This window comes from Atractosteus spatula, chromosome 12 (genome assembly GCF_055471065.1).
Source record: "Atractosteus spatula isolate fAtrSpa1 chromosome 12, fAtrSpa1.hap1, whole genome shotgun sequence".
NCBI classification, from domain to species: Eukaryota; Metazoa; Chordata; class Actinopteri; order Semionotiformes; family Lepisosteidae; genus Atractosteus; species Atractosteus spatula.
Genome location: NC_142717.1, coordinates 30,817,244 through 30,844,831, shown reverse-complemented (window position 1 = coordinate 30,844,831; position 27,588 = coordinate 30,817,244). Strand labels below are relative to the sequence as shown.

Genomic DNA, 27,588 nt, shown 5'->3' with positions numbered 1-27,588 from the left:
ACCTGTTGACAGTCTTAAGATTTGTTCTATCCCTACTAAGCAATCAAAACCACATGAAACGGGGGCTTTGGAGGGGGTTAAAGTGATGGAATCTTGCTCTTTCCTGTGTGAGGTTTAGGATGTCTGCTGTGTTTCCCCCATGAGTTCATTCAAATGAAACTTGAAGGTGTGTCTGTCTCTGAGTTCAAGAGAACATAAGCGCTATGGTTCTGCCAATAAACCACTTCCACCATCCCTGATCTGTTCTCTGCTGTGCCTCCCATCTGTAACAGGCCAAGATGAGAAAGAGGAGTGGGATTTTTGAACCTTTGAGAGCATTGGATGAAGTTTTCTGGTAACGTTTTGGACTGGCCGAAACGAGCAAGGCTGTAATTGTACTTGGTTGGTGTGCATAGCTCCTCTGTCCTTCCTCTTTAAGAGGCTTGTGTGCCAGCGTGGAGTCCGAGTTCTGCAGTAATCTCCCGGGCGGAGATTACTTTACCTCCGTCAGCTGCATAGAACTCCTTCTCCTGCCATGTGCATTCATACCTGAATACACACCTAAACCCCAGAGGCCTGGCGGATGTCTGGAGGACCAGTGAGGCCTAACAGACTCGACAGCACTGAATTCAGGGGCCTTGAGTAGCTGACTTCTGGATCTGTGTGAAAGAGGTGGTGATCAGAGCCTTGGTAACAAAGATATTGGAAGTGAAATCATATTTCTGTAATACAATACTGTTGCATTCCATCAAGAAACTGAAAGGTTGAGGTGGACACAGAAAGGTGAAGCTATTTTTGTTTTGCGCTCAGGGAAAACATGCCTTGCACTTTCCCAAATGCCTCCAACTGACTTAAAGTGCTTTTCATTTTGTATTTACTGAAGAACGTATGTTCCATGTTTGCAAAGGCTTAATAGTGTTTTTTGTTTTTGTGCAGCGTTTATTTAACAGCTAAAATTAATACTGTAATCTTTTTAAACCCCCTAGTTGTTGGCTTTGTTGGTTTTTAAGATACCGAATTGTTAAAATCTCTCTTGGGTTTGATTTATCCTGCAAATTGTAGAAATAGCTGTTGCCTCCATTAAAAAAATCCTAGCTTGGATAGAGAGGGAGGTGTACAACACCATCTGTTTTGTCTTAACTGGTGTGCTTGTACTCTTCTGTAAACTTTATTGAGCTGCTGAGAGGCCCCACACAGTGCGGTCCTGAGAGGAACTATCCAGTTTCATTAAGGATGAAAAATCAGGCGTTTTCTGTCAACAGCTCTCGCCACAAAATTGTTAACCCCTCAGTTCCCACTTCTGGTGTCCACAGTATGAGGCTGAAGGCAAGATGTGGAGGAATCTTATTTTTCTCATCAAACGTCTGTAAACATTAACTAGAACGCGTCTTGGCTCTGTCCATTTTTTCGGCAAGAGATCCCCAAGTCTGCTAGGAGCTACAGCAACGTTATGCTAAAGTTTTAAAACAGGACAGGCTCTGAAATGTACGTTACTGCTGGTATGCGTGCTGCTGGACAGGAGATTATTCTTCCCTGCAGGTAACATGAAAGTACAAAACTTTCGGAAGGGAGAAAGTATGCTTTTCTTCTCTATATAGGGCAAAAATTAAAAATGCTGATATACAGTCTCCTCTGCTACTGATGAGTTAACCCTTAGCAAAGCTGAGTAAAGGGAATCTTCCAATCACTCTTGCGTTCTTCATTGTAAGAACAGCCTTGTGCTTTTTATAGTGCTTGTTCTCATTTGTTGAGCCTGGTCTGTTTCATGATTCACACAGAGCCCTGATAAAATCCTTTTAAAGGGGATAGACAAATCAGCTTTTAATTTAAAAAAAGTCTTTTTTGGTTGAGGTATTAGATATTCAGTTTGTGAGAAACATGGATCTGAGTTCTGTGCAGTGACCCCAGATTGTGACGTGTGGTGGTGATGGAGTTAAACCACTCCTGCCTCAGGTCTCCGCTTGGCTGTCTGGGCTCTTGGAAACCTCACCATGAACTATAGGTCAGTGATGACAGACGCCATGGAATTCCAAATCCCATGCGCTCCGCCTAGATGGGTGTGTTTCTTTGGCAGGGGGAAGTTTTTTTTATTACATGTTTGTAAATTGGAACGGAATGGGACATGCAGCTGGTATTGATTGGCGTGCACAAGTACAGAAATCCAATATCCTCCTTAGATCTTTCGGCGGCTGGTTACAGATTTGATGTAGACAGTCAGGTTGCCACTTCAGCATTTGGTTTGTGTGGTAAATGTGGGGCTGTCGAGTGCTGCGCTTAATGCAGATTTGATGGTTGGGTTGAAGGAGAATTTTGTTTAGGAATTGTTTACTGTGAAACCTAGGATTGCCAGCTGTTGCATCCATTTCTCAGCCTTCAAAGAGCTGAGAGAAGTACAACTTTTTTTTTACTTGGGTAGTCTTTTTTTGTGTCCTCAATCATTGCTCAAGCAATGCTGTATTCCAGCTTTTCCTTGCTGATACTGGGCTCTTCTGGATCTACAGCTCCTTGGGATGATGTATAGGTTGGGCTCGCTTGGCCTGCTGGTTCTATGTTCTCATTCGTTCGGCACCAGGCAAGTGAGGAAGGGAAGTTTCTCATTTCGAGTCCCCTTTTGCTTTAATTGGCCCCCTTGGAGGTCATCTGCAACTTTCCAGGATCTGCTGTTGCTTCCATCATTCAATATTGCTGCTCTAGGCTCAACAAGCCTTCCAGTTTAGGATTTTGGAACGGACTTTTACTGGATTAGAAACCATTGACAGGCGAATAACATTCCCAAGTGTTTCTTCCTTTAGGGGTGGCAGCTCCTCCTCAGGGTTTGCTTGCTGTCCTCGTACGTGCCCTCCACCCCTCTGTTGTCCTAACCTGGGCTCTCCTCTCCTCTCCTCTCACAGTTGCCTCCCACTGACACAGTGGCCTGTGCTGCTGAAAGGTGCTGCCTGTACAGTAGCACCTTCTGTGTAGAGAACTGTTGTGGGAATGCTGGCAGATTTCTGATCTCTGTCGCAACACTGACTTGTCTCTACCCCCTCTGCCTCTTTTCCATTTTATAGGATGTTAAAAATTTGTCAAGATTAAAAAACGAGCAGCTCTTTTTTCACTGCTGAGGTTTGTAAAAACTCCATGTCCCCACCCCATCTTCATCCAGCATTTTTTCCAGATTGGTTCATCCATGTCATGAAATGTTTGTAGCTTCCTTTGGGTACTACACTTTTATCCTTACTTTTGAATATTTTGGTAAGGTACTTTTTGTACCTTACCTGCTGTACTGAGGAGCAGGTTTGTGTACAGTGTGCGGACTGGTGGCAGGGGAGCTCAGGAGCTCCCAGGGAATCAACTCTTAAAAACAAACCAGAGTACCGAAGGGCTGGCTTCGTTTTCTTCCAGTTGTTTTTTTTCCTTTCAGTTTTGTATGGCAAGAGCTTTGTTGGTGGTCCAGACTCTGAAACGCACCACTGTGTACGACTGAATAACAAAGCTCTGAAGGACCTACAATAATCTGTGTGGATTTTGTGTCTTTTGTTTAATGGCATGCATTCTCTCCAGCAGAGATCCGCACTGCTCCATCTTGGCAAGGCATGCAGATGCAGTTGGCCCAGGAATTGCTTAACTAGAAAGTTGACTTCAGTAATTTGTGCATATAAATAACTGAGCAGGACTTGTTTTCTATAATCTGAAAGTCAATTTTAACTGGTAAAGACTGTGCCAACGAGGAACCTGTCCTGAAAGTGCAGCGTAGAAGGCAGTAGTGCATCCTGAATGTGCACAGATGCAGGAGGTAACTGGAGCACCACTGGCACATGCAGACTCCCCACAGCAGGTGTCCCAGGACAGATTCTGTCTCGGGATCCAAGAGCAGTGAGGCAGCAGTGGAACTACTATAAAATAAACAGAAATTGATGAACATATACATCTGTAATTTAAAACTGTGGCACACCCAATAGATCATTTTGGTAATGTTTTTGGGCAATAGCAGGAGAACACCCAGGGAAGGCAGTAGATGCTGTACTAATTAAGCTACACGAGAAACTAAAAAGGCCTAAATGTCACTTACATGTGCTGTTATGTCTGTGCCAGGGCAGTTATTTTAGATTGAGATGAATGGGTAGGATTGCATGTAGGAGAAAATACAGCCTTTTTGAGGATCAAAAGTACAGACTGTTTGCAGTGTTGCCTCATTTGGGTTCAGAAAGTGAACTTTTGGCCACTGTGTCCCTATAGGAGTGCCGGATCTGTGGCATTTCCATCATGAATATGATGATAAAGCAAGTCCTATTTTGTGTGGCTTTCAGTCTTCTGACTCGAGTTATAATGTGAAAAGAGAAACTAGGCTGAGTTTTGCCAATGATGTAATGAGATAATATGGATGGAATTTCATTCCAGGTCATAACTGGACTGATGCCATTAATGGCTTTCTCCTGCATAACTTAGTTTCTAGAGGTAATGTTATTGTTACAAGACTTTCTTTTTAAATAAATTCTGAAAAACAGTTCCTTTGTGTCAACTGGTGTTCTTAAGTTGTCACTGTGCAAGGTGTTGTTGGCAGAGAGGGGATTCTGCTGGATGGTCTGGCATGGGGGCCTACTATTTGTGAGGGTAAGGGGTGAGGCATGATTGCCGTGGTGATGAGATAGCCGGGGCCCAGTACTGGGCTATGGTTTGACTAACTTGCAGTAGATCTCCGACTCGTCCTCTTAAAAAAATTGTGAAACATTCCATTCCAGTAAAGCTATTGCCCCCGACTTTATCAACTTAATACAGCAATTTATTGGCAGACAGAGCCAAGTTACACTTGGCAATCTGTCATTTAGATGCGCTGTTTAGTTTGACTTCAATATTATCTGCTTACATGTGTAATTCTTGTCGGCTTTCAAAGCTGTGCAGCTGTACATAATGCCTATCGTGTTGACAAAGCAAAAACTTTAAACAGATGGCTTTGTCTTTCTCAGAAAGGTGCAGCAGTTCTAGAATTAAACTGCAACCCTGGTTTCTCAGGCTGCAGTGTATCAAAATCATGATCAGTTTCATGTTTTCTGGTGTGATAATTGTATTATAATGGATCACCTAGCCTGAGGTGATTCTGCAGTAGGTTGTCCAGGACTCCAGTGATCTTTGCTTTTGTCACTGTCTTTGTTGAATTAACTGAATTAAAGGATAAAAAGTGAGTTATTTGTTATTTGAGCCTCTGTGTACAGTAAAACGACAAGCTTCGCATTTTTATGTTGTGATAGAGGTAAAGGGTCAATTCCTGGGATTGTTCAGGTCAGAATTCAAGGATTTCCTTCAATATCTAGAGTTTCTTTAATACCTTTAGTGATGTTCATAGTGGAATTACATTTCCTCACTTTTCATTAGGAGTAAATTGAAACTCTTGGAAAGAAGAAACTTATGTTTTTAATTCCTTTTTTGTAAAGTAAACCCAGCTGCAGTTTGCATTCTTGTTTTGATGGGAAATTATAGCACTGCGCTGAGCTGTATCTTCTCTCCTACCAAAATCATATTTTCTTCAGACATATACGAGAGTCTCTCCTGTTCTCCGAGGACACTGTTTTTCATAATACTTTTACACATTCTGCCAGTTGTACTGTATGATTTGAAGTCTGGAGAGAGATGGCTACTGTAAAAGGAATGTTTATTACACACACAACAGTTCATTTTTAGGTCTGTGTGTTATAAAAACAGAATTCAGTATGTTAGAGGGTCATTTTGGCTAGCTGCCTACGTTTCAAGATGAAATCCAGACACTCATGAGTTCTAATTATAGCAGGCCTTGTGAATGCTAGTATGCATTTGTTTTTGTTTTTTTGGTTTTTAAAGGTACAAGTGAACAAGATTTTGCAGAAAGGAACCTATTGTTTTAAAGCATTTTCGATTGTGCATGAAGCCATTTATTCTCTGCTGTATTAGAATATTTAAACAGCTGTATTTCTTAACCAGATATTTATGGTTTTGCTTTTGTTTCTAATTTATTCATTATGGTCTTATCCTACACTGTGGTCTCCTTGCTATGAATATTTTCATAAAGCAACAATTCAGTTACACAAGTTTAAAATTTACACATGGAGAAGTCCAATTTTTTTCCACTTAGGGGAGTGGGGGGGAACTGTTACCTTTACTGCACAATAAGAAACCGGAGATCAATATTGTAAAATACCTGCATATTTGTTTTTGTGTTTGAAGAAACTCTCCTGTCCAAACGAAAGTTGCCTCCTCAGCCAAGACCTGCTCAGAGCTGTACTGTACCTGAGCTCAAACGGAGAGTTCATCTGACCTCTGACCTTTCCCTAAGGGCCGCCTCGCTCCTCTCCTTCCCAGATAGCTTTGCAGTAATCTGCCCATTTCCACAGTTACTGCAAGGGCAGCAGGCACTTGTGAACATGTTTGATTTCTGGAGCTGTCGGTTAAGGCTCCGGTCTCATCCTTTACAACTTTGCCAAGGAGGAAATGAGAAATGCTGGGGGAGCGGCGAGTTTTCCTGGGAAGACCCACGAAAGCTGTTGGAAATCTGCCAGCCCTGTTACGTCATCATCGTCATTTTTTTTTCCTGCGACCATGGGCTCCGTTCTAGTGTTGTTCCTTTACTTGTTTGAGCTGCTTCATTATGATGGTCAGCGTGGTGACATTGGAGCACCCTTTCTCTTGCTTTGTGTTCTTTATGCCTTTCGAAAATATTATACATGAATTTTCATCTGATTTTTGTGTAGTGTTGGGGAAAGTTACTATTTTAAAAATAATCCATTAGGTTTAATTTTATAAGGGCTGCTTTTTTCAGGTTGTTCATAGGAGGTAAAAGTATAGACTACATTACCATATCTGGCTTCTTGAAGTTTTCACCCTCAGCTTCTTACCTTTTTAAAAAGTCATTTTATGTTTTTGTGGGGTTGATTTAAAGGTTTGATCAATATCAATAAGACTGCCGTGTAGGCAATAAATGAAGGCTTTAGAACGGTTTCTTAAATGTTTTTGTTTTGAGAGGCATTAGATTAGGCTGCTGGGCTGAATTTAAAAACGTGGTCCTGCCATGAAATTGACATTTGTCTGACTTTATAAAAAATAGTCAGGTAAACAGCTTGAACCGCAAAACATTAATCCTTGTTAGTTACTTAAATTTAATATTATTCTGGCTAAGGCTTTTTTCTTTTTGTTTTTTTAATTTTGGCCCATCTGAAGAAGTGTAGCCTTGAGATCTTTTCCCTTTTTGCCCCAGTTCTTTAAATGTCTTGGTACCGTATTGATTTTTTTTTTCTGCCCCAGCAAGATCGTTGGCAGAAGTAGCTGTTCCCTCTCTCATCTTGCAGGGCTAGATGCACTTATTAAATGCAGCGCATGCTGACAGAATGCTGCCATTAATTCAGCCATTGGCAGCTTTTATGAGTGAAATGATTAATGGCTTCAGCTCAACTTGGATTTTTGTCACTGTTCTTATTGCACCCTGAATCTGTGCGGGTTTGCATTAATTATGGGGTTCTTTTCTGATTTGCGGAAGGTAGGGCAGGGATGGGGGGGGTGGCTTATTGCAATGACGTGACGTTGGTGTTCAAAATGTGCACGCTCGAGTGTAAAGATTTTCTGTGCAGTCCCCCCGGATTGTCATCTGACTTGTGCGTACAGCTGAGTTCTCCGTAACACTAGGCTGCTCTGGCAAACAACAAAGGGTCCCTGTGCTAATTAACACGGCCTTCTGGGAAATGGATGTGCTGCCAGTCCGCCCGTGCTGTGCTGCGTGAGTCCTGGGCGCACAGAACGGAGATCTGAGCAGAGCTGAACCAACGTCTCGTCTCCAAAGAGACCTGGCATCAGTTTGTTGTACTCTGAAAGAGCTGTCTGATGCCTATTTGAGAAATGTCGCTTGACAGAAGAGGTCTTGTGTGTGGGTTTAGTAATTGTGTATTGTTTAAAAATATATTCCTAATTGCTGTGGACCAATATGTTTGAAAAATCTACCAAAAATGTAAACGAATAAGGCAATATAATCTACGTGATGTGTGTGTGTGTAATTGAAGCAGACTATCTGGTTTGGTAAATGCTGATCTGAGCTTCAGACAGCACTGGATAGATTGCACAGAACTGGTGTATCCTTCTGGAAGTTTCCATGAGGCAGCAGTGCAAGCTCCTTCAGAGGTCCGTTCACTGTTAATGAATTTCAATTTCAATTGAGGTCCAATACCACTGAAAAGACAGATGGCATACAACTACTGCAGTTTTTTATTAATAAATACAAATTTAAGATGACGGCAGTGCCACTATTTTGTAATGGGATTGGAAGGGTCTTGTTAGTGGATTCGCTATTCTGAAATATCATCCTCCCTGTTTCAAGTGGCATGTTTTACATTTACTATGAACTATGGGAATGTGAATATTAATTAGCCTGGTTTCACAACACTTGGCTTCTTCCCCAATAAATGCTTCATAATTTGGTATTCAAAGAAGCTTGCGAAGCAATTTGTATTTTCTTTAGAAAGCAAATGTGTGTATTCTGTCACAATAGTCTGTTCCTCTGAAGATCTTTTCACATTTTACCCCCTTGATTGCTTCTTCATAAACTAATTTAATGTGAACATTTTTTGAAGATTTTGTGAGCCAACTTAACCTCAATTGAGAGGTAATAAGAGAATAGCTACCTCACAGGGTGGACAGTTCCAGATCCGTTGTTTATTTCCACGCCTTCAGTTTAAACTGAAGTGAGTTCAGTGTGTGGGCCCTGTGCTGTGGCCCACAAATTCTTTCTATATCTGTGAGGATAATGAGCTGCTGATAAGTTGCTCGGTATTTTTTTTTTATGTGGTGTCAAATGAGGGAAAGGGAAGGCGAACAGGGGTGGCTGGATCTGAGGAAACAGCTTTTTGGCTGATTGCCGAACTCTGTAGAAAACTTTCCAGCAAACTCCTAGTCAGCTCACAGGGTTCAAAGGGGGGGGGGGCGTTCAGTACAGTAGCACGTGTAACACAAGTCAATAATACCCCTTCGCTGTGGGGGTTGGCTCAGCGCCAGGCCACAAAGAATAAAACAAGAATAGCTCCTCTTTAATTGGCAGTCCTTACCTGGATCACAGACGCACTGCACACACTGGCCCCAGTCTGGACTCTTCGCCATCTCTCCCAAGCAGGGCAGTAATCAGGGCTCGGGGCATCTTTCGGCGGCCTTTTGGTTCTTTGAGGGAGAACACAGGCTCCTTCAAGTGTTGAAATGTTTTTTTTAGCTTTTGTTATTCTAGCGGTGCAGTGTGAACTTCATTGCATGGTCCTTAATACTTATTTATATGTATTGAAAGAAACTTGTGATTAACTGTTCAATAAACACTATAAATCTAGGCTGTATCTATAGCTGGATTGCCAGAAAATGAGATTTTGAGCCTGCGATGAAGTTCTGTTTTGGTTTGATGCTTTCTACACACCCTAAATAAGCGAGTCAGTCAGTATTGCCAAGCAACAGTGCGCCGGCATTTTTTTTCAAGCTCGCTCTTCCCTGTCAGCCATGCTGTTTACCTGTCAGCGTCGTCGAACTAGGCGCTAAAAACTTCCTTTTGTTTTCTCGCCCAGCTGCAATGCTTGATTGGGTTCCCAAGGCTGGGTTTCCATCATGGCTGTAACAGAGGCTCAATGCCTTGGGTGCATTTCTCCCAGCCTGCAGGAGAGGGGGAGCATCGTGTGTCCATCGTGATCAGTCACCTTCTCGAATGCTCCATTGTTCTCTAAGAAGCCTTTCCAGAGGCCTTTAAAACACTGCTGTTTCCCCCCCTGAATTGTACCCTATGCAAATTTGTCTGGTTCTCTCACTTGGCAGTGCAGAGTTTTTTCTGTTGCCACTTGCAGTAGTCCTTCCTAGACTTTGTTTGCTTGTGGTTTTGTGTGAGGCGCTGTAACAGGTTCTTAATCAATTCAGGAGAGCAACAAACATGTATCTTTTTTTTAAATAAGGCAGATTTAAGGAGCTGCTTTTGGAACTGTTGTGGATTTACAGCAACTGAACCAATCAGCACTGAAACATCTTTAAAAAGACTTGAACTGCTTTGTACCCTCAGAGATGTTCTGCACTACCAACATCCTGTACTGAAAAAAAAAGGAAGTAAGGTCACAATCAGCTGGAAAATCTTTAGAATTTGTGTTGATCAGAATGTTTCAGTTCAGAGAGGGCCACACTTGGTTTATACTTGGTTTACATTTGCCTCCTGGACACTTTTAGATGGTGATCATATAAAAAGATCTGGTGTGTTCCACCTCAGTCCGTTTTCAAGCAAATCTGATATTTCGTGCTGTAATATCAAAGCTTGTAATACAAAATTCCAGGTAAATTTGACTGCTGCTGATGTGAATGCATTATTCAGTTTATCATTAAGTTTTAGACTTTTAAATACGGGGAGTTAGACAGATGGTTGATTTCTCCCTACCCTGTTATTTTAAAAGTTAAATACCCTCTTTGACCATACATGATCAATTCAGATGAAGCCTGTCCTTCTATATTCAAATAGCAGTTATGTTGAAGAGTGCACTGCTGTGATGGAGACAGTGAATTGCAACACAGTGCTGAGAATTGCCTTCCCTCATTCCAGCATGTTCTAAAACATTTTTTATTCAGGTGTACATTTATTCTACAGTGTGAGAAATCGGTTCCCTAAGCCCAGGTAAGGACTGGTGTGGACAGCAGTCCGTGGTGTCCCTGCGAGTGCAGTGTTCCAGGAAGCCGTGGAGATCAGTGTTCTTGCAGTTTCAGTTTCAGCCACAAGAGGGCGATACTTTGTACCAGCGAGTACAAATTCCTGATTTCTGCATGTCAAGTTTGACAGATTTGATACAGGAATTGTTGGTGATGGGGGGAATTTTCCTTTGCTGCAGCAGATGTAAAAAAATTCTCCAAAATCGGTGTTGTCAGTTTGTTTTTGGAGCGACTGCTCTGCTAACGCGTGCGACTGTCTGAGCTATGGCCCCTGAGCAACGTCCTCGTTAACCAGGCGCCCTTTTCCTTTTTCCTGCAGGACGACAGCGATGGGATTCCCTGGTCTGAGGAGCGAGTGGTGCGCAAGGTGCTGTACCTGTCTCTGAAGGAGTTCAAGAGCGCACAGAAAAGGCAACTGGGAGACGGGATTGGAGGCAGACCCAAAACCGCAAATGGTGAGAAACAGGGTGCTTAACACTCCCAAAACTCGGCGCTGGCTGACTCGTTAGTCAGTCCCTCAGCTTCACATTCATTAGCTACTCTTTATCCATTTGCTTGCCTCCGCAGTGGCCGGTTTTGAATGATCTAGAATAGATGAAGGAGTGATGAGCATGAGGGTGCGGAACTTAGGATCTGAGGATAATGTTCCTTTGATCGGAGTTTGGGAATTGCATTTCATTAATCGTGTCCACGAGAAACTGCTGATCGGCCAAAGGCATGGCTGCACGAGCGCAATTTATTGATCTTAGTAGCAAATGCATGTTGCTGAATGCTGTTGCATTAGGAAATGTGCTTTCTCATTACACTGTTAAATGCTGAGTATTGAGATATTTTTTTGAAAAGACGAGCACTATTCTGTATATAAAGAACTAACTTGTAAGTGTAACAGGCTCTAGTTCAAATATGGTCTCTTTTCTTAGCTTCTGTTCCAGCAATGAGGTCTCTGCATACTGCCAATGTAACATGTGCTTCTGGTGCGTTCCGAATATTATTAGATGTATTTGAGATCATAGTTTGTATGATTTAGAGATGCAGTTTAATTGTCAGAGATGCAGTTAGACACTGATTTCCCCATGAGCAGAAAGCTGGTGACCATGCTGCATTCAAAAACAACTATGCCATGATCCAAAAGCAAGGTGCTTTGTACAGAGGTTTACTTCATGGCTCAAACTCCTTTCTCAAGTGGCAGATTGGGAAGATCGAAAATATTTGTGCGTTTTCTAGGTGTGGTGAATATTTACTGTAGTTGTAGAATCGATATTTGTTCCAGCACTGTTGTTGTGGGTTTTGCTTTGGAAACAGGCAGTATTGGAACCGATATTCTCTAAATCTTCCCTGAATGTTATTTAGGCCTCTGACAACTGACTTTGTGTACATATACTGTAGCAGGAAGAAATTCCTTCTATTGTTGGCTGAAGGGAACAGTTCCGAGACAGGAACAGGGAAACTCCGCAGCCCTTCCACTTTCTCTCAGACTACTTGAAGGATAACAGGATGACAGGATAACACCTGGTGCTTCGTGGTTCATTTTGTCTCCGAGTAGTTAATTTTGGAGGCCTGTTCATTATTATCATTCATAGTTGTGAATTCTGATTTCTGCAACAGGGAATGTGAAGAAGTGGGAGGTTGGTGTTCCTTTACAAAGATGCATTAAAAAAACTTTAACATGGAAGTCATGAAGGTACGATGGACCATATTTAGATAAAATGGCACATAAATGGTATTTTGCCATGAGAAGTACTTTAAAAGCAGATATTTAAAACAAAAACAACTATGATATTGTATACTATTTACTTTCATGCTGTTTTTTGTGTTTTTTTTAATCTTATTGCTCTTTAATGATTGTAAGTGAATTTTGTTGAAAATTAATAAAAAAATAAACAGTAAGATTCCTAATATATGCATTTGGGGCTTGGCAGGTGAAAGTTTTATGAACATCAGGCAAGTCCAGAATCCTTCATGTAAGCTTAAGATGTTAACACCCTGCTTTGCATTCACATTCAGTTACATACCACAGTACCACTGGGCATCTTAATAGCGACCACTGCCGTAAACAGGAATATTCAATACATATTTGAGTGGGTGCCTTGAGGAGATCTGAAACAGGCAGCATGAAAGTGAGGACGTGATAGCATGGTTCAGTGTTTGCCTGTGGAGAGAACTCAGGAAGAGTAAATTGGCACTGTTTGACACTACAACTCAACGTACAGTCAACAAAGATAGCTAACGCCAGACAGCCTCAGATCAAGTTCTTTTCTGTCAGAACAAGGGATGAGAGCACATGAGAAGTTCCTGACTGTAGGCTTTAAGAAAGTTGAAAGAGATTGGGGATTAAGGGAGAAGTTGAGAGGAGAGTTATTGTTCTCATCTTCTTCATACACTTTTACCACTTTTTTTTTTGCTTGGTAGAGCTGGGGATTGACTAGTGATGATAACCGATTGTGAATAAGGTACTTTTCAGGAAGTGTGCAGTGAGTTTCCTGTCATTCATCTTTTGCCTTTTAACATTGGTTTGGACCAGATCAAATCTCCTGCTTAATCGCAAATTGTAAGCTGAGCTATTTGCTTTTTATTTAACTGGCCTAGTTGCCTAGATTTGTCATCAGTCAAATTTTTAAGCTAGTTTTAAACTAGTACTTTGGTTACTGCGTTTTGCCATTTAAAGCCCCTATAAAAACGTGACACTGTAAAGTACTGTCTAAAACATAAAGTACGCTGGGTACATGTAGTATCTGAAGGACAGCAGTTTTATCTTTGGTGATGCCAAGAAGTCAGATTTTGTTGTCCTGGAGTCAGACTGAATTCACACTCTACCGTTTGAGGGGTCACAGTAATGGATCTTCCATCACTATGGTAACTTTTTGTTTTAAGAGAATAATTGCAAATTGGATGAAGACCCATTCCCTGACTTGCTCCTATTGAGCGTTTAGCAAATTCTATTAATATTGTTGGGTTTGCCGTTAGTTTGACTGTGATGTTGCACGCGTGCAACTGATATAGGCAGATTGCTGCATTGATGCAGTCTGCATGCACATTTTGTGCACTTATTCTGAAAGCACTCTCCTGATTTTCATTGATTCCGGTTTTCCCTTACTAATAGAGAAACGCGGAGAAACGGGAAACATTCTTCTCATGATACAGACGCTAGGGCCTGCTTTGACGCTTCTGTCCCTTTAAGCTTTACGTGCTGATGCACTGCAAAGCTGTTTGCTTTATTGCTGGACTGCCAAAAAATACACAGAATCCAAAAGAATAGAAAACCCCTTCTTTCCTTGAGTACACCCCCCCCCCCCTTGTTCCCATCAAATTGTCAATTGCAGCTCTCCCAGATCCCACTGCTTTTCCATCTTCATAAGTTCACAAGCCACTAAGCACATTATTAACCAAATGACAATATGCGCTTTGAATCCGTCCTCAGCCAAGCTGTTTCGCAAGCAGGAGCCACTCTCTCCCCACACGGAAGGTTTAATTTCATATCGATTGTGCTCTTACTTTACCCAGCTAGGATTCGCTTGTTCTGCTTGCACTCACACTGCATGTTCTTCAAATTGCATTACTCTCCCAGCAGGAAAGAGCCTCTTTCCCTTGCCTGTAGAGACAACGCGTCATCTGCTTCTAATCTCCAGCCGGGTGCCTTGGCTGTTGCAGGGCCAGCATCTGCACCTGGAGAGACTGGCACAGGGGCACTGTTGCAGGTCAAAGCAAAACTGACCTCCGTCACCAAACGCAACATGTGAACTCGCTGCTGAAGGGATTTATTTGACTTGTACTTGTGCCCTGAGGAAGTCTGCTGTCAAGCAGTGGGTTTGTAATTTACCAAGGCCTGATAAATAAAACCCTCCAACAGGCAGAGCAGATATTAAGAGGGTCAGCATTTACTTAATGGAGGCCTGCTTGTTGGAAATGCAGTACAGTAAATTCTCAGTGGGCCACAGGCCTGCAGCATGGCCTAATGGCAGAGACCCAGCCTCCTACCGTTGCACTGCAGCCAAGAGACCACACAAAGATAAAATGTTTGGTTCCTGTGAATGTAAAGTATGCTTTCAAACGGATGCCTTTACCAGTGTTTATGGTAGGAGGACTTTTTTTTTTATTAGTCTTGAGCAAAAAGAAAAGGAATTTCAGCTTGATAATGTCACAAGAGGTTAACACTTGATAGACAAATGCTTTCAGACTCTATACCGAGCAAGATTAAGTACAGAACAAAGGATGTCCTTGGCAGTTGATTTAAAGGATTCAAGATTATGGGAGCCGTTATAAGGATAAGATTGTCACATAGTATTGTAAGTGTAAATTGTAAAAGTAAAATCCGCAATAAAATATCACTATATTGATTTGAGGTCCCAGCCTCCTATATTTGTCTTTAACAAGGTAGAGCAAGTTAAAGTGATGTACAGTAGGTATTGGAATTATATGCTGTGTGGAGTGTAAGTCTTCTACCTCATTGAGATTTGTGGTTTTGTTAACAGATCATCTGCAAATGCTACCATATCCTTGTACACTCATTTAATGGTTTCTAAACACGTGGATTCCATTATTAGAATATTTTGTTTCTGAGTTGTAAAAAATCTGAAATGTCTGGTGTACCGTTTCCTGTGTTTTCACTAAACCCACAACAATAGCATGTGCAGCTTGAAACAGGAGACCTTCATATTTACTTTCCTTACTTTGCTTTTTTTTTTTGCTTGTGCCCAGCCATGTTGTGACCATTGCTGGTCACTACTGCACTACACATGTGGCAACGATGACATCATTCTTTCTTCCCAGTCGGGTCAGGTTATCCCCATGATTGGTGGCAAGTTACCATTCTGAAAAATGCAGTGCCCTTTTCTGTAGGGTAAAGGTTGATTTCCCCATCCTGAAAATGGAGTTTGTCACCCTGCTGTTCAGCAGAGTCCACATTCACTGATCCTTCCAAGGAGGATCAGTGAATTTAATAATTGCAACGTTTTTACAGAAACGGTATTTCAGATCGCACTGTAGATTTTTGCCTGCAACTGAAAATTCAGCTCAGTACTGCTTTCAGCATGCTGTCGAAGACAAATTCTAACATCCTCTGACAATGAGGCTCACTGGCTTGTATGTAATATATTGTTTAAGTTAATAAGCATTCATTAAGCTTAGAAGAGACATCATTGTCAAATATGTTTAGTTTAATAAACAGTGTTTCACTCGATAAATTATAGGGCTTTCATATCTAGTTCATTTGGGAAAATCAGATTGGGATTTCATTCTGAAACGCTCACATGCCCCAATTTTTCTTCTCCATTGCTTACACGTCAGAATATTTCAAACATTTAAATCCATGCAGTTTTTCTAGCTGTCTTTTCTGGGACTTCACTGCTATATCCTGATTGAATCCCCAAAATTCTAGTATTTCCCCATTTGTGATGACCTCTATATGAGGCTAGCAGTGCAAAATATAAAACACAGATCTACCCATTTGTCATTATCTATGCCCTAGGCTCTAAAGTGTTGAAGAGGTTGCTTTTAAAGACTTTTTAGTCCATTTCAGTCCAACTTTTTTCCCCCTTTATTTGACATCAGTCATTTTTTCATCAGTCATTCAGAACACAAATTAGAAATGTTATAGGGAGATAATTTAAACAACCATTTAACTTGAATTTAGTTTAACTTGGCTTTTTCGTAAAGATTCATAGCATCGGTAGGATTTAGGACAAAAAAATTTCTGCCTTTTTTTAAGTGACTGACCTCTGTAAGGGGATGTTTCAGCAAAATTATGTAAAGAAGCTATTCTGAGAATTAAATATAACACCAACTTATTTAGATATCATGGAAATTTTATTGTAGCAGGTCCACTGACATTTATTAAACAGACATGATCTAGACAAGTTCATTATGTTGATTTAGCATTGGTCTGGTCACAAAGTGATCAGCAGGGGGTTGACAAAAGCTACAGGCCAGTAACATGTGGCCACTACTGAAAGCAACACAAGTACATCACCTGGTTGCAGGTGCTGCCTCTTTGCATTCTGTCCCCTTCCTCTCTAGAGTCAGGACTAGTATGTGTCTGTTTACTGGTCTGCAAGACCAAGATGTCTCAGTCAAGCGTTGAATAGCTCTCAAGTTGTCCACAGCATACCTACTCAAGTAAGTTGTTGCACAACATGAGGATGCACACAGTGTTGGTGGAATGTTGTCATGTCACGATGAGCTTGCAGGGAAGAGAACAAGAGAGGTCCAGGGACTTGATCAGTGTAGTGCCATGCAGGCAGGCGGCCATCAATCAACAACTGTACACCTCTGCCCTGGCCATCACACTTGGATCTCCCCCTTCACCTCAGCTGATAACCCATTTCTGCATCCTATCCAAGAGAAATGTGTTGATTTTGTTTAACGATGGAGATTCAAATGAAGCTGTTGCATGCTATATGTACTCCGGTAATTGTAGGAAATGAGAAGCGAGTCTGGATTGCATATCATCCAGCTGAATTAGGTCCTTTTGTGTGCAGACCCTAGTGTGATGATTTTCACTTTGCTCATCTTTGAGGAGTCATACTGCAGTGCCCTCTCTCATGCCAAGACGCTCTTTTAAATTGAACCCTATTTGTGCAGATGTGAGACTTGTGATTTTTTTTGGAGCCTGCTAAAAAGAATGGTACTTGGATACCAGTTGAAGATTTGGATAAAAGCTCTTTGTTGATCTGGGTGGCTAGTACTTTTATGCCTGTGGCTGTAGTAGGTATGTCGCAGATATGCACTAAATGGTGTTTTGTGCTGTGATCTGGGGCTGGTACCAGCAGATGCTACGGAGAAGTGAGCAGAGCGCATATCCAGAGCAAACGAAGAGCCGTCTCCAAAGAACAAAATAAAAACATGTACGGAAGACGTATTTCGTAATTCTGTAACACTCTGCCTGACGACCCCTTTAGGAGTGTTACTACTCAGCAGCGATTATGGTGAAAATGGCCGTGGAGTTAATTAAACCCTATATAATAACTTTTTTTTTAGTTAATTTTCCCGTTTTGTATTATTCAGTCATGACAGCCATGGTCATTACCCAGGATTCACTAATGGACTGCATTTGGTGTTCTGCACATAGCCGGTAGCCCTCTCGAGAACAGGAAGGAAACAAGACTGAGGCGACCGGCTTAGTTAAACACGCATTAATCTGATTAGGGGCCTGAACGACACGCAGTGGAGAAACCACCATAATTCATGGATCGGTCCTCAGTGGAGCTTGGGAAAACGTTTGGCTGCACTTCTGCGTTTCTCTCCGAGCTGCTCATGTGAAACCAATTTGTGTAAAACAATGGTGAAGAATGTAAGCAAAAAGAAAATCCCTCTTTACTCTGTTTTACACAGTGGGAATGACTAAGAAATGACATTACATGTGGTGGTTACATCACCATGAAAACGACTGGCACAGAAACAAGGTCTAAATGTTTTTTTAGTTTAGTTTTAGCTGCTTTGTTTAATCTAACCATAGCTTTTTTTTTTGGACCTGCTTAAACATTTGTGCTGCTTGTTTGAAGCAGTTGTTGCTGACTTATTGGTTTTTGTTTTAGGTGGGGGAGAATTCATTCTTTTCAATTGAATATTTTCTCCTTCAGTGACCCTTTATCATTTTACTGTTGTAATATGTACGTCTTGCTGTTGAAATTTTTTTGGGAGGTTTTACGTACATGAAAAGGTGAAGCAATCGTGATCTGTGTGGGACTTGCACATTTGGGTACACGAGCGGTATTTGTGCTTCACGGGGGCTGACGATCTAAGACCCCTGGGGAGGTAGCAGGGGGTGTACCTGATAGTGACTCATGGTCATGTGGCCTGTAGCCAACCAGTTATCAAGTCAGGGCCTGCCCTGTTATCCTGCCACGGGCTTGTTTTTAAATGCCTTGGAGATGCTTTTGTGTTCTATCCTCTTAAATTGAATCGGGTTTGAAATTAATTAAGAGGGTGGGACACAAAAGTACCTAAACTAGAATTTCATGTCTAATGCGTGTGTGCCTCGTGTTCGTCAGTCTTGAGGTGCGTGGACTCTGCTGGTCATACAACCCTAGGGTTGCATTTGTTTTGTGACTTGTGGCTCTTAGATTTGTCTACATTTTATAATTATCATCCTAGCAGGACATAGGCAACAGGGTGTATGCGTGTATCTTTTATCGATCTTAATCAGGTCTGAAATTGGTGCAAAAAGCTATCATTCTAAAACTACAGTTTCTGCTAATTGGGATTCAGGTTTTATAGCTCAGTAGATTTCAAGCCGGATCTTTTCCAAGATGAGATCTGAGTATAAAAAATGAACATTTAACAGAGACCTCAGTGATGTATGTTTTTTTTTTTCATTAACACGAATATGAGCTCCTCCGCCAGATGGGTTTTAAACCTGACAGCGAGTTTGTGCTTTGGGCTGACTTAGGGCCTAGAAAAGGTCTTTCTTTCCTGGAGGCATCGCCGACCAGATGTTTGTTTCCACTGCCTGAAATAAGGTCTCACTTCTGGGCTTCCAGGTTCGCTAGCGAATGGCCAGCTGAACGGATCAGGACCCAAAGGAAGCCCGTTGACGGGAAGTGATAAGGAAGACGGGTCTCGGGGGTCATCCCAAAGTACTGATGGCAGCAGCGACTACTCGGAAGACGGCCCGGTCCGAAAGAGGTGAGTTCTGGGGGGGGGGGGTGGATTACAGGGTTTTGCAGAACATCGCTTTGTTTTAAATGGATGTGAATCACTCCACGTTTCTGCGTGTGCCTCAGAGGGGTTTTATACTGGTGACTTTGGCATGACCTTCGAACCTAAGCTTTGACATCAGCACACACAGTGAGTACAGTTTGACCACAGTCTGACAGCACTCAGTGGATCTGTGCATCTGCAGATCAGCTTTAATGTGTGAGCATTGATAGGGTTAGTTTCAATTCCATCGTGCTTCAGGAAAAAGTCTCTGCATTCCTGAGCCCGCTTCATCAGTCTGTACGTCTCCATGTAAAAGCAAATTGCTCATAAAATAGCCTGTTGAATGTACATATTAATAGGCTTTTGTGGAATATGCAATTCATAATTGGTACTAATTCCTGAGATATTTCATATTTAAAATGAATAATTCAGCAAGACGTGACTCCTTCAAATACAAACAGCAGTTAGGCCTAACCTAAGTGGCATGGTTTGTTGCAGTAGTTTGTAATTCTGTAAATCTTTAATACATTTGAAGAAAAATTGAGCTTATGTTTGTTGAAAAATGAATGGTCTTGGGACGTAAAAAGATGTAAAATAGTTTAATAGTTGCTTTGTTAGGTTTAAAACTTAGTTTTGCTCTTTAAGTGATCTTTATGGTTATCAGGGGCAGGAAAACAAATCCTCAGTTTGAAGAGCCTGAATCCAGTTTTCTATAGCAAAGCTGTGTTTTGAACTAGATCAACACAGAGGCTTGAAGTTTATGCAAACGTATGTCTGAAGTAGTACACTTTTCACCAGCCTTGGCTCTTGAGATTTCATAGATTTCAGGGAGATTCCCTGGATCCTTGCAAAGCCTGTCTGTGCTCAAGAAGGGTAGCTTATGATAGGAGGCATGCCTGAGCCAACTCCAATGCACTGCTTTCATGATCGTGGATGGGGAATGTGGAAGGTCTGTATTCCAGTGGACCAATCTTCAGAAGAAAGCATTTTCCCCCCCAAAACATTAAATGGTTTGGCTGGTGCATCCATGTTCTTTATTTAGGATAATCCTTTTCCCTCCCTCTTGAAAAAGCTAAAAATATGCCCGTCTTGTGTTGGTCTGTGACCAGTTTTCCCATCCTAAACATGCATGTAGCTGTTTTATCTCAAATGACTGCCGTTTGAAGAGTGAAGAATGTACAAAATCCATTCCCATGAAAGTACTGCATGGTGAACAGAAAGGGTTGTGTATTGTGAATCAAATATACAAAAGTGCTACAAATACACTAGAAAAGTGTTTTTCTTGTGAAAGTTGTGCAGTAGTTTGCCTTGGCACCCTCTGGTGAAGGGTTATAATGAGAAGAAAATGAAAGTGTCGCTGCCAGAGGGACACAATGGACAAGTTCAGAATTATGATTCAGTCTTTATTGGTTCTTGTCTGGATCATCCTCAGACTATTTTGCTCCCAATATTTTGGCCTGTGAATAATAATCAACAGCACAAATTGTGCAAGACCAACCTAGAAGTCGGAGAACCTGAAATGGGTCAAATTATATATAAGTGTAGCCATGTTTAAAGTTCATTTCGAGTATGTCCTCACCACAATTAGTACTTCTCTAACGCTGAGGGCTTTTGGCTAGGGACGTTTTGTGGCTGAACATGCCTTTAAACTTGGGTTTTCCTACAGGATGAAACCAGCAAAACGATTCTAGGCTTTTAATGTCACGTCTCCTTATGTGTATTTTAACCCTATCTTTTATTTCACTTCTCCCAGCCGAAAAGTGCTCCAGCTGTATCCTGTCAGTTCATTCAGATAGGTTTAAAAGCAGGACAAGTAACATGTCCTGTTGTAAACAGGACAGAGTTATCAATTATGGTGTGGCAAAGGTTTGTTGAATCAAACGAATAAGGAGAAACTTTCATTAGGAAATGCCAGTGGGGCAGAAGCAAAGGTAGATATTAAGTGAAGCTGCAGTATTATGTTTTTCTGAAAAGAAAAACCACAAACATCTCTTCAAAGGGAAGGCTTCCTGTATTACACATGAAAAATAAGTATATAATGTCCACACCCCTGTCCAGAGGGAAGAGTGCCTGGTCTACCGGCACCACTTACAAGTTACAACAGTGACCTGGAGTTCCTCAGGTCTCCCATCCCAGTTCCATCCAGGCCCAGCCTTGACTGCAGGGTGGTAACAATGGAGTAATACGCGTGTTTTATACATATTGGAACCTACTACCTGCGTTGCTGTAATTTTTTCCCACTAAAAAGACGTAAGCAATAATCAAAGCTAGTCATATCCACTTGAGGAGTGACTCATTGTAACTTAAATCAGGTTTCTTCTGCAACGCTCTTCTGCTTTCACAACTGGTTATGAAAGAAACCCACTTCTGCAGTCCACAGCTTAGCGTGAGACTGGCTGTCACAGGTAGCCAAGCCTGATCCTGCGGTTAACTGATTTAATGTGACAGGAATGCTCTGGCGGTGGTTTGTTGCTTTAACCCCTTTATCAGTTTAGCCAGACTATTATTCCCCTTCAGCTGGGGGGCGGAGTGTCAGGTGAGGCTGCGAGGAGAGAGAGTTTCGTCTGGCACTGTATGAGAGAAAAAGAGAGAGGGGGTTGTTGGGGAACAGGTGGCGGACCTTGGCACCGAGTCGCGCAACGCGGCACCCGGCTTGACGTCTGCCGCCGCATGGGGTGGGCATGCGTGGCCTCTAGAGATCAGCATGCTCAGCCTTGAAAAATACAAGTGAAAAAATAAGCAAACAATAAACGCATCCTGTGGTGCCAGATAGTAATTGACTGCAGATCTGTTTTTGTTTTCAGTGGATGGGGTTGAATGTGGATGTGAGCTGTGAATAGGCCCTAGAGAGCAGTGCTGGTTGATTAATTCTATTGTTTTGAAGGCTGTATCCTTTCATCTCTGCCACAGTCTTCATTATGTACAGTCCTAGTTTTCTTGGTTGTCATCATATCTTATTGGCCCTTTTCTAACTCTAATTACACTTGAGTACAGTTTTGCTTTTTTTTGTCTGGAGGTAAAGACTGGCCGCTGCCCCTGGATAGGGTAACAAAGTACAGTCCTCATTATAGGTAGGGAAACAGTGAACTGTGCCTTCAGTACGTTACTACAGGCAAATATGAAAATACACAATACTTGTAAAGTCCTCTAGTAATCCGAGAGGAGACTCTGTAGCAAAATTAAAATGTTCCCCCTAGGGGATAAAGTTTGGATTTGAATTGAATTTTCTATATGGCGATTTTGTTTTTCATTCTTTTGCTTGTCTGTGATCTTGTCTGCATACCATGTGACTTTCTAAATGATGTTGGATGCAGGGCTAAAGATAACATTCTTCAGTTCAGGAAACACCAGTGCCTTTTTCTGGGCAGTGACACTAGCCTGGCCACCCGAGATAACAGTACTCTGTTACTTCTTTTCAAAATACGCCATCTTTGCAGATGTTCTGTTGAGGAGCTCCAGATGCTCTAGAATTATGGAGGTAATAATGGAAACAACTTAAAATACAAGGTTGAATGAAGCCCCTAGCCATTAAAATAACAAATGGGAAGAATGAGATTGGACATGTCTAGTAATCTGGGGGAAAAAGAATAATCCAGGGTAGACACTCACTTGAGAAATCCATGGCCTCTGAGCATATTTCACAAGACTTTTCAGTATTTACGATATTGCACAGCCAAGGTGTTTCATGTTATGACACATCTCTCAACAGCATGAGGTGGAGATGACAAATGCCAAGCTGGTTTTCGTTGCCACTCTGATGGTTTTATTTTTACTTCGCTGTAGAACATATAACCCGTAGTGCTCCAAGCCTCAAGTCCGGCTCTTAAATTCAGAATAATTGAGTTTTATGCGCTTGGAGGGGAGAAAATCTTACAGGGGCTGGTTGTGTTCAGAAGTAAAGTTCTGTTAAACACCGTCCCAGCTATGTGACCTTCAGCAAGAACAGGAGCAAACCGAAGGTGCAGTTTAGCATGTTCCAGGTATGACTGCAAAGCCCTTTTCTGTGGAATTGAACCGGGCAGTTGAAACCCTGAAAGCTTGAATTGCTGTCCTCGGATTTTGTACTGTGTGGCCCTGACAGCAGGGACAGATGGCCGGAATGGCTGCCTGTTACCCAGGGACCAGATTTAAGCCATTGTTCTCCCCATGCAGGAGGCAGAGCCAGGATCAAGGTGACATGGCCATTTTGGCCTTTAACTGTTTGTAATCTGACGCTTGTCCACCTCCAGTCTTGAATATAGATGTTTTGAAGAGCTCAGGGCTCTGGACTCCTGACTCAAAAGGGTTGTGTCTTCAAAGTAGGCACTCTGCTGTTGTACCTGTGAGCCAAGCTACTTTACCCAGACTACACCAGAAAACCCCACTGAAGAAACAGACAGCAGTATTTTCTTATAAAGATGACATGTTTTACAACTTTGGACAAATATTCAATTGCAGGGGGCCTTCTGGATAAGGTTCTTTTTAGCTTCATTTCCACTTGTTAGCATTCCTTCTACTTTCTGATATATACAGCATACTACCCACTATAGTGCAAGCTGGGTGGCAAATCATCCAAAATGGCTTTTCACTGAATTCTTAGTCTCGCTGTGTAAATAGGTGTCTTAGGGCACAGTGTGAGATGCTAGATTCTAGAAACAGGTGCTAGATGTCAGCCCAAAAGGATTTAAAGGAATGCTCAGGTTCATATAGAGTAGTCGCCTTCTCTAGAATTGGTGTAGGTCTCTCACAAGCAGACCTCTCTGAGCTCGCAGCCTACAAGGTGTACAGCCTGGATTTCTTTGACTATATGTCAAAGTCTTGGGCCAGTGATGCCTCTGCAATAAGGATAACAGGATAGCAGCCCTTCCTGTTCCAGACTTTTTTGTCATCCAAGTTCACATTGGTTTCAATCTTAAGATTAATTTATGGTGTATCACCAGGAGCACTATGGATCACACTGCATATTTTGAGCTAGGTTTGGGGCAAAAGGGGAAAAGGCATGTTTGTATGTTATTCCCCTAAAATAACGGAGTGAATGATGAAAGGTATCATATGGAATTGCATGTGGCCTTTCTGTGACTTTCAGGATAAATCACCATGCTTACAGTGGGACTGTGCAAGTTAGGCTGTTTCGCGCAGTTAGAGAAAATGGTAAATTGAGAAGTCCTAAGCATGACAATACAGCTCATTAACTTCTCTGCTTAAGCAGGTTAAAGCTCAAAAGCTACAGAATTTAGAGCTATTTAGATGTGCATCCTTTTAAATCATCCCTGACTATGGTCAATATATCAAGATATCGATTCAGACAGCGGTATTACAGTGCTAAGCTGAAGCTTGTGAACATTAAGGGTAATTAGTCTCTATAGTGTCTTCCATAGTTTAGATGAGTCCTTTCTCAAATATTTGCTTGCAAAGGCATTGGACACTCATCAGTAGTGACTTGATACAAGCGGCCCCTAGTGGTTGTTAACTGGAAAATATCTTTATTATTTTCTAAAGCCATCAAGATTAGGGCAAAGTGTTACTACCTTGTAGCCTTCTCTTCAGAATGCAGAACTGAAATAAGGCTGGGTCTGGAAAGAACTGGAATGGGAGATCTTTAAGGAAACCCAGGTTGCTGCTGTAAGTGGTGATGGTAAACCACTAAGTGGCACTCTTTCATGTGGACCAGAATTTCTAGTACCAGTACAGTCCAGTACAGTCTGAGGTGCCATACTTCGGATGAGACATTAAATGGAGAGCCCGACTTCCTTTGAGAAATTGTAGGGGTTAAATTCCACTCTGGGCTTGTACAATCTGATCTCCTTAAAGCTCCCCCTTAATCCAATTTCTGAAACAACTTAACGTCTGTACCTTGTGTTGTGTATTGGTCTGCTGCTGCTCAATGGTGGCCTTGCGTCACATAGGTGGGGGTCAAACTTTGGCAGCTGATGAAAGTAGTTCCCTCATAAGGCATTCTGGGATACTTTGGGATGAAAGGCGCTGCATGAACTAGGCAAATCACTGTCATTGTCACTTTTTTTTTTCCAGTGTTACATTTTGCAACATTTTTATTTCTTGAAAGCAGTAGCTTGGAAGTTATAAGTGACCTATTGTGGTTCACTCGAGCAAGCGCTGGGGTGCCTTGTACTCTCTGGTTTGTTACTTGCCGAGATAAAAGTTCATCGCTGACATGTGGTGCATCTGGAAGTGTTTAGGATTGGAAGAGGATTGCAAGCGGCTGATTATAACGAGATGGCAGCCATCCCCTAACCTGCTCCATTACTTACCCTTTGCACTTTTCAACGTGGAATGCCCGGGATAATTAAAATCAGGCTGTTTCCATTTTCATGCATTTCGTATGCTTTCCATAAGAAGAAACAAGGAACCCTTGATGTTAGAAGAAATGAAGATCATGCCTTGCATATCTAAGTTGCAGCTGGTGTTTGCAAAAAAAAAAAATATAGTGCATCCATCCTCATTGTGTACAGCTGCAAACATCCTGCAACATCTGGGCAGGACAGAAGGTGGCAAAGACCAAGCTGAAATTAATGTAGGCTTCTGTGCATGATGGACTTCAGAACTCGGAGATACAAATGCTTTTAGAACAGTTTTCAAAATATCAATTTCTTACTTGTGCAAAACATGGCAAATACCAGTTTCACAGTACCCTGTTAAGAGCAACCAATGTCAGCAGTGAATTCAGTAGAAGCACTTACATGGTACACAGTTGACAGCTGAGCAGACTTATAAATTTAAAAGTAAAATCTTTAGGTTTCAAGTTTTGTGCTAATTATGAAATTGAGTGTTATAATGACATTTTTCTGTGAAAACGCCGTGGGATATGTATAATTTTAAACACTTTTTTTTACATCTTAGAAACTGTTGCAGATGTAAATTCTGGAAATGCTTCACAAGATTCCCATGTGTATCAGACCGCAGCAGGCCTGAATTCACCTTTTACCTTTTTAAAAGGTTTTATGGTTGTGGAATGCACGCTTTGGTGAGGGATTGGGATGGCTTGAGGGTTGATGTACTTTAACACATCTGTGAATCCTGTGTTGGTAATGGTTATCTCAGACTGCAGGTCACAAGGCTTGTCAACAGCAAAGGCCGCAATCCAAACATATCTAGTTTCAAACTTATTAGACTACAGACGGCATCTTTTTTTTTTCTCTTGAATCTGCCCTGTAGCACTGCAGCCCCTCTAAACTCTTGCCGTTCTGTGAATCTGATGTAGACATCTGCAGCATATCTATATATATAAAAAAATTTTTTGATTTTTTGATGCAGGGGAGGACTGAGACCAAGCTCGAAATAAAACATCGATGTGTGCAGTTCCTGCCAGTAGGGCTTTTGTTAGAGTAGGTGCATCTTTGTGGTTAGCTTGCAGTGTGCGAATTGCTGGAGGTTTAAAAAAAAAAGTGAGCTTCTAGCAAATGGGGTATGTATAGCTTGGGCTGATCGTGTGGGGGATATCAGAATCCGTCTGTATCTTAACTTGGCAGCGCACAACCAGAGCAGAGCTTTGCTTGAGGCTCTTCATTTTAAGCCCAGACTCCCTTGTTTTCAAACACCATTTCTAATAGAAATGTTTTTTTAAAAGGGGCTCTCCAAAACAGAGAGATCAAATACGTTTTTTCCAAAGAGAAGAATAGAAGCCTTGCTGTAAATTAATAAGCTTAAAAGCTGTACAGCGCTTACGTCTGAGTTATGATGTTACTTTGTGAAAGTGACCCTAATGGGCATTGATCAGTGAACTAAAGCAGATGGTGCATGTTTTTCCAGAGCTGTAACTTGCTAGTTGTACTCCTTTGCCAATTAGGTTCAGCTTTATAAATACAATAGCAATCCGGCAATTCACTAGTATCCAAGTATGGGTTTGTTTCCTGCATGTCTTTACCTAATCTCAAAGGCAAATCTGGAAATCAACAGATATTACTTCTGTTCATAACAGGGAGGCTTCAGATTAGTTTTGTGAATGTAAGAAGTGTAAAATGTTCTGTTGCAAACCTGCTCCCTTGAATTAAAGATTCCCCTGGTCAAGCTCTGATACGGACAGTCTTAAGCAGCTTGTAATAACTTGCAATCTAAGATGCTTATTTGAACCAGAAAGCTCACGTTTTTTCAGATGGAGCTGTTAATTCTTTTCCTACTTTGGTATTCCAATATTCAGGTTCCCCATAATTGCTTGTATCGATTAATTTACTTCCACCTTCTTTGGATTTTTTTATCTACTGGATTTGCAAATTTGTATAGAGGGAAAGGGGCATTTTCTTGGTGGGTAGGTGTTATTGCTGTTAACTTTATGCTGAAGCAAGCAGATTGGGTCTTACCTTGACTCCTTGTTTTGCAATGAGGAGTGTT

The 27,588-nt window shown here is 41.6% G+C and overlaps 1 protein-coding gene across 1 annotated transcript in view; it reads left to right on the top strand.

The window, feature by feature from the left end:
• Nucleotides 1-27,588, top strand: part of LOC148822896 (protein Jumonji-like) — a 142,562-nt gene that overhangs the window by 59,985 nt on the left and 54,989 nt on the right. The window contains exons 2-3 of the mRNA XM_088929014.1: nt 10,949-11,084; nt 19,104-19,248. Coding sequence (XP_088785140.1) covers nt 10,949-11,084; nt 19,104-19,248 — 281 coding nt within the window. The remainder of the gene's footprint in view (nt 1-10,948; nt 11,085-19,103; nt 19,249-27,588) is intronic.